The sequence below is a fragment of the Olea europaea genome, chromosome 7 (genome assembly GCF_002742605.1).
Source record: "Olea europaea var. sylvestris chromosome 7, O_europaea_v1, whole genome shotgun sequence".
Lineage (NCBI taxonomy): Eukaryota > Viridiplantae > Streptophyta > Magnoliopsida > Lamiales > Oleaceae > Olea > Olea europaea.
In genome coordinates, this window is record NC_036243.1 from 7,422,667 (window position 1) to 7,430,209 (window position 7,543).

The 7,543-nt window shown below is 35.1% G+C and overlaps 1 protein-coding gene across 3 annotated transcripts in view; it reads left to right on the forward strand.

The window, feature by feature from the left end:
* Positions 1–6,844: 6,844 nt before the first annotated feature.
* The window catches only part of LOC111396847, an 8,887-nt gene continuing 8,188 nt past the window's right edge, over positions 6,845–7,543 (forward strand). For 2 of the 3 annotated variants that reach the window (XM_023023389.1, XM_023023390.1), the window contains exon 1: positions 6,846–7,176. In XM_023023389.1, coding sequence (XP_022879157.1) covers positions 6,993–7,176 — 184 coding nt within the window. In that variant the 5' untranslated portion in view covers positions 6,846–6,992. Of the gene's footprint in view, positions 7,177–7,543 lie in introns of all 3 variants that reach the window. The other variant, XM_023023391.1, reaches the window with a different exon arrangement.

Here is a 7,543-nt window from a genome sequence, read left to right on the forward strand (position 1 = left end):
CTTGTTTTGATTATTAGTCTGCATTAAATTTAGGCACGTTTAAATTTATATGGTGTCATCATCCAATCATGCTTTCACCGAGGCCCTTAAATATAATGTTGGTTATTTCGAGTGTTTGGGCTAAGTAACACATATTCTAGATTATTTGATTTCTAATATTTGATGTGATTGCCATATGCAAGACCATGACGTCGTGGAACACTCAAACCAATATAAACAAAGAGAAAAGCATGATGAGAAAAATTGTCTAGCCGTAACCTACAGTACCTTCCATGTTCAATAGAAAAATTCAGGGAGTACCTTCGTCATTTTCTTTCCCATTCATTTACATTTTTAATTATGTTTTAAGACATTGAGGACAATGTCGAGTTTAAGTTTAGGAGTGGTTTAATCTTTTATCTTCATTGTTTGTATGTGTTTTACTTTTTTTCGCATGATTGGTGCGTTTTTATTTAAAAGAAAAAAAAATGGTTTTTAACTTTTGTGTGCTTGTGTGGGTTGGATGGCCTTGCTGGCAATGATGCATATATTGGAACTGTATAATTAACTAAGAACCGTGGAAGAATTATATGTTGAGTTAGTTGACACCTGTTGATGTGAAACTTGATCTCTATTGAGCACGATATTCATGTTCTGCATTATGAGTTGATGATTTGGTTTGTATAAGGAGAAAGTTGAACATAATTGATTCAAACCCGAACCAACACAAATAAATAAGACCATAAAACCTCTTTTAGGAGAATATGGAAATGATTAAACTAGTATAGAGAAACATTGAGATAAGTAAGGATTCCATGTGTGAAATGATTGCATTGATTATCTAAAGCCAATAAGATGAATTGAGAAGAAAACCTCGAGTTAGGGATCGGTTTCGAGAATAGGTGTTTAATAAGGGGCATTACACTAATCTTGACAATTAAAAGAAGTAAAAAGAACTTCTCTTCGGAGCCTTTTTGACTCGAGCAATTAAGCCTGCAAGGGTCTTTAAAATTTGGTGCCCTATGGTCATTTGACTTGGGAGTCATCGGCTGAAAACTCGCTATAGGGGATCACTTAGTCGCTTAATGGAGAGAAGTATATAAAAAATATATATATACCAAGTGCCAAGATTAAGCCTCAAACAACTATTTTAGGGACTTATACCTTTGACAATGGGTCATTAGTTCAATTGAGTCTTAGAAGTTGAAGTAATAAAAAATATGGGGAAATCCTTATTAGTCGAGATGAAAATCTATATTAGCTAAGATCTATCAAATGAGAGAGGGTAAGGATCAGAATTAGCTAAAAGTCAACCTTAGTGCATACCTCGGGAAAAGTGAATAAAAAGCATAAGTTTGGGGATGTGTATCTTACGAGTGAGGAAAGGAAATAATTGACTACTGCTTGCTGGGAATCAAACCAGTTATTAGTGTTGTGATGTTTACATGAATATTCACACACACACATACTTTAAGTTTCACATTGAATAAGGGGAGATTAATTTCAAATGTGTAATTTGGACACTTTTCAAAGTAATGACACAATTATCCAATCCTGAGACTAACAACATACCATCTAACCAAATTTTAATTGGATTGGTCTAAAAATTATTTGAGGGCAAACAAATGTTCAAGTTTGGGGTGTTTGATAAGTGTATTTTATACACTTATTTAGGCCATTAAAATTGAGTATTTGTTGATGAATTTGATGAAATATGACTTAATTTTATGTATATATTATGTGTATGTTACAATCAATGGAAGATACGAGAATAAAGAAAATAAGTGGGAAAGAACGACTCAATTACATCAAGGGCAAAGTTTGGGGACTAGGACGCAATAATCCAAAAGTTGAATTGGACCAAAAAAGATACTTTGAAGATTGATAGGAGTCAATTGAATGCAAATTGGAGTTAAAAGGGAAAGGGATATGGTTAGAATATTACCATAAATCGACTTCAAATCATATAAGATATCTTCAAGATTTTTGGTCAACTTGAGACCCATTTTTCAGGTGGAGAATGTTTGAATTGGAAAAATTATATTTCTAGAAGATTTGTAGCTCTTTTAACTAGCTTTCCAATGCACTTTGAATCACCCAAATCGGACACTAAAAAAGAAGGTTATGATCAAAATACTGAAAACTGTGTAGAGACAAAATTACATGCGCGAAAAGGCAACTTTCCTTATTTGATTCAAACTCTTCTGGAAGACAATTTGGACGTGAATTTGAACCTAATTTTTATCATCTTGGAAGCGGAAAAGACGAAAAGGAGAGCAAGACATACATTGGACTTCATCACTTGGATCCGGAATTGAAGGCATAAAGTGGAGGATTTCAGATTCATTTCATATTTTAACGATTTGGGTGATGTCTTTCTTTTATTTTTCCTACATTAATATGCTAGGCTAAATATCTTGTATTGGATGGATGACAAAACTAATTGACTATTAGTTTTTAATTCAAGATGTTATGTTTTTATCTTAATTCTTGTGTTGTGGTTTCTTTAATATGCATATCCATATTATTTTAATGTTTGCTCACCATTAGGACAATAAGTTGCTTATTCGTAGTGTTGAAAAACTCACGGTAGGTAGAACACTGTTATTGGAACGCATTGACAATGAATGTTAGGAATAATATTTGTAACGTGTGCGATCATGTGTGATAATCCTATACATTAATGCGTGTTTGCCATATGAATTCGGATTAGGAATAGGATCGTCTCGGGGTAATCATAGGTTTATCATATCTTAGGAAAGAATAATAATTAAAAGTGGAATTATCGATCGTTACAATTGCATGAGTTGAGATAATTGTTATAAGTCGAGAATTAGAACTAAGGGTTAATTAGTGGCGTCAGAAATCCAATACATTCACTCATCTGAATTCTAAAACAAATTCTCATCAAATTTGCAATATTTAGTTATAGAACTTAATTAGCTATTCAAACAAACATCAACTTTTAGTTAATCACACGAATTTAATTATATCGAATACACTGGAATTAGACTTTATTCCCTGTGGGACAATAACTCTTTCATCACAATTATTACTTGTACAACGAATCCGTACGCTTGTGGGATTTTGATGAACAGTATTTCACTAAGGGAGGTTCAAGGCCAGAAGCCATCATCCCTAATACAGTATTTTTCCGCACCCTCTCTATATTGCATCATATCATCGCATTTGCATATGCGTAACCGAATTTCCATTCATGTGGGGAATTGTAGGAATTGGTTCAAATAATTAACCAAAAATTGGAACATGAAAAGGTGTGTAAAAGTGAAAAATAAAAAGGTGTGACTACGTGTCAATTTCGACCAAATATTCGAACTTGATTCGATGGTCAAATTACAAAAGTAAATAGACCAACTTATTCTACTTGTCGAGTAGATCGTTGTGGTATATTTAGAATCTCGAAACTAATTTTGGATGAATAAGAAATTACGGACCAAAGTTGCAAGAAATGAAGTGTTGCAACTTTCCGAAAGGATGAAGGTTTTGGCCAAGTGTTACAACTTTTCGAAAGGATGAAGATTTTGGCCCACACTACTTCATTTGCACCATTTCTATATCTATAAATAAAACCCTATGGACATGATTTTGGGTACACCAATTGCATTGATCATTAATTTGTCTCTTGCAATTCTCTCCTTTCTAATTCCATAGTTTTTTCATGTATTTCCTTTGTAGAGGGAAAATTCTGTCAAAAGTTCGTCGATTTCTTGTGGTTTGAAGTACTGCTACCACAAGTTGTAATTCCATTGTATCTTGGGAAACAAGTGTCATTCACCGTGAGCACCATAGTAGGGCAATTTGTCTTAAGGAAAGAGATAACGTCTCGCCTTGAACTATTCTCTATTTATACTCCTTCTTAATCCTTGTTTTGCGTAATCGTTATACCGAAATTCTATCCAAATTTCCATTCATATAAATTGTATTTTGATCACGCTCTTGCGGGTTAAAATTGGTCAAACAAATATATCAAAAACCAACCCTTACATAACTCTTTTTATAAGTTGTCTCCAACAGTTTGATCATTAATGCTTTTGCTTATGTGTGTGGGGACTACGGGCCTCTGTACTTTTAGTTCTCGCTGCAGAACAGGTAATTTGGGTGGTGTTTTGAGGAAGTTGCGTAGTAAGTCAAATGTTAGGGAGATGTTGAAAGATGTTAAAGGACACATGTTAGTTGAGATTTATGTGGTAATACCTAACGAAACATATTCACTACCACAAGACCTAGTGCAAGATGTTCTGAAGAGTAGTGCCCATAATGAAGGGGTGAAAAGTAATATTGAAGGATGCTACATCTCGGTGTTTGATGTAGATGAAGGTGGTTTATAGGAGAATGATATTGGTGATTACGTACCTAAAATGTAGATAAAGCGTGGTTTCAATTTGAAAAAACACTTATATACAATGCTGGAGTCGGTGATGTACAATCGTAACAGGTTGAAAATAACCCGAAATTGGGTAATGAATTACTAGGGCAAACTGAAAGACGTAATGATGATGAGATAATAAAAGAACCAGTGGAAGGTTTCGTCGAGAATGACTACAGAGTTGATGATGACCAATCAAGACCTAATGAAAAAGCAATTAAAGTTGATTTTTATTTTTGTTTTGGTGTTGGTTTGTAAAGGTCAAGAATTACCTACTGCAAACTGAAGAAAGAACAATATGGGACCTGCCATTTTTTTTGTTTATCATTTTGGTATATTAATGTACTGCTTTGGGCTTGGATTATTTTGTAATTTGAATGTCTGTTATTATGGTCTAGTAATGGTGTTATTCGATGTGCCTGATGTTTTCTTATTTTCTGCTTCTGTTATCTTTCGTCTGTATGGGTTGAACAAGTTCATTAGGTAGTGTTGTAGATCGCAATCTTCATATTTCACGGACATTTTGTGCAAATATATCAAATGCACAAGATTTACAATAATACAAGGTCGCATAGCAAAATGTTTTACGTTTTTAATGTCGTTTTATACAAGCTTTTTCTCATTTTTAAGGGGTTTTTTCCACTGAATTTAGAATACAAACATTGTATAATGCTGTCCAATACCGATGAACAACGAGATAATAAGAAAGAAAATAGATGCGAAAATTGGAACATTTCACTTGCACATCAATTATTACAGAAATTGTATAGGATGTCACAACATTTACTAACATCCATTTATTAAACAGATCTACAAGGTGATTGAAGCTTTAATTTTCACCAAAACTCCACATCCTTACCTAGCCACACAAAACCTAAAAACATAGGACCTAAATCCAAAAGTAATGTTTTGCCTCTACAATTCCAAAAAATATAGTTTAAATTTATTCTTGAATCTTAGCAGCTTAGTTATGATCTCCACAGATCTATGGCACATAGGTGGGTCACACCAAGAAATGTATCTACACCGCCCATTTTGCTGTAGAAAACAAAAACAAAATCAGGGCTGTAATGATACAAGAGTTGAAATGAAATTTGAGTCTCCATTACCGATGTCGTGTACATGTCAAGAATCTTCTTCTTCAGTTCCCTGTCATCCACGAAATCTTTTGCTCAACCTCCATTCCGTATCTACATAGACAAGACTCCATTGTGGCTTAGGATAGTGGGTTACAAACAAAATAATTTCTGACACGCTATTTATAAAGAGGAGAAGAAAGAAAGATATTTTTGCCATTTTTAGCCCCTGTTTGATTCTCATTACCTGAAAATGAAAATAGGAGGAATAGTATTTTTTAGAAAAATGAGTGATTGAAAAAGAAGGAAAAATTTTCGATTTACGTGTAATATTATTTTATGGAAGATTGTATGGTTGAAAATAGGAGAGAGAAAAATGGAATGTAATGTAATTTAATTTAATGAGGATCAAACAGGGGCTTAATTTTTCTATTTTGACCCTATTTATTTAAAATTAACGATAGTGGACGGCAGGGGCAAGGCAAACTCCAAATTTCGTATGGAAACATTTTCTACCAATTCCAAATGGTGGGAGAATTTTGAACGAGGAAGATTCTACATGTACCAATTTTTTTTATCTAATCTCTTACCGACTGCTCATAGTAGGGGATGGGGACCACATTTTGAAATTTTTTTAGTCATGCGGATCTCGAGTACATGTGAGAGGAGGTAAACAATTCGATACATTTTTAGGTTTACAAATAGAATTAGGACCTGTTTGATCCCCATTTTCACCCTACTAATGCATTTTTCATGTCAAATCATGGTGGGCCCGACTATCTAATCTCTTACCGACTGCTCATAGTAGGGGATGGGGACCACATTTTGAAATTTTTTTAGTCATGCGGATCTCGAGTACATGTGAGAGGAGGTAAACAATTCGATACATTTTTATGTTTACAAATAGAATTAGGACCTGTTTGATCCCCATTTTCACCCTACTAATGCATTTTTCATGTCAAATCATGGTGGGCCCGACTGCATGGCTATCATTTCAAATGTATATAAATTACCACACCTTTCCCGTTTTATCCTCATTGAATTGGACAAAAAGTAGGAAAGATTCCAGCCGCCTTTCAATATTCAAAGGGCATATGTGGGAAAATGGGAGTAAAAACTACAGTAAATGGGACTACACTGGAGGACCCATGGTGTCAGACTAACGTTCGATTTTCTCATTTTAGTCAGGCAAAAATGTGGAACAAACACACGCTTATTCTTTTGAATAATAGGTCTCAAAGGTGAGGTGATGCGCCAATCAACCACTTTAAATCATTATGGTCCCAAGTCTAATTATTGGGAGAGCCCAATCCAGACTTTGAAAATCAGTCCAAGATATAGCGGGCCATCCGACCCGCTCCACATTTCCGGGTCCATAATTCATCCTATTCGTTACTTTAGACAATTCATTTCACACGGTAAAAAATTTGAAATCCCATCCGTGCTCATCACCGTTTACACAACGCACGCAATTTTATTGATAACAATAATAATCAGATTTTATATTGGCGTATGGATTATTGTATGAAGCGAATGGCGGTGTGAATAAGATGGAGATGACGACGACGGTGGAGAAGCTGTTGGTGCAGATCTTCGAGCGGAAGAATGGGATTATCGAACAAGTCAAGCAGCGAACGGAATTTTACAACCAACACCTTGCTTCTAAACTTCTCATTGATGGGATTACCCCTCCTCCTTGGCTTTGGAACCCTACCCAATTCTCCGATCCAAAAGGTGCCCCCAAATTAATTTCATATTTGTTAACCCTAGGATTTACTTCATTGGCTTTAAATTATTTGAGTCACTATATGGTATAGAAGTTGGAAGAACCTAGCACGTGTCAGATCAAACCCAAGGAACGTAGACGGTTATTATTTTTCTTTTGATCTTTGATTATAGTGTTTTGTATGTGGTAAATTTGCAAACTTGCTTTATTTTGGGAAATGACAATGATCCAGCCGTTTTTGCCTGCAAGAGCTAGGTACGATTATGGGAGTAACTGTAAAAGAGTGGAGAGTTGACTTGTACTTGCGGATAAAACTGCTGCAGTATAACATCCAAGCCCCCCCCCCCCCCCCCCCCCCCCCCCCCCCCCCCCCCC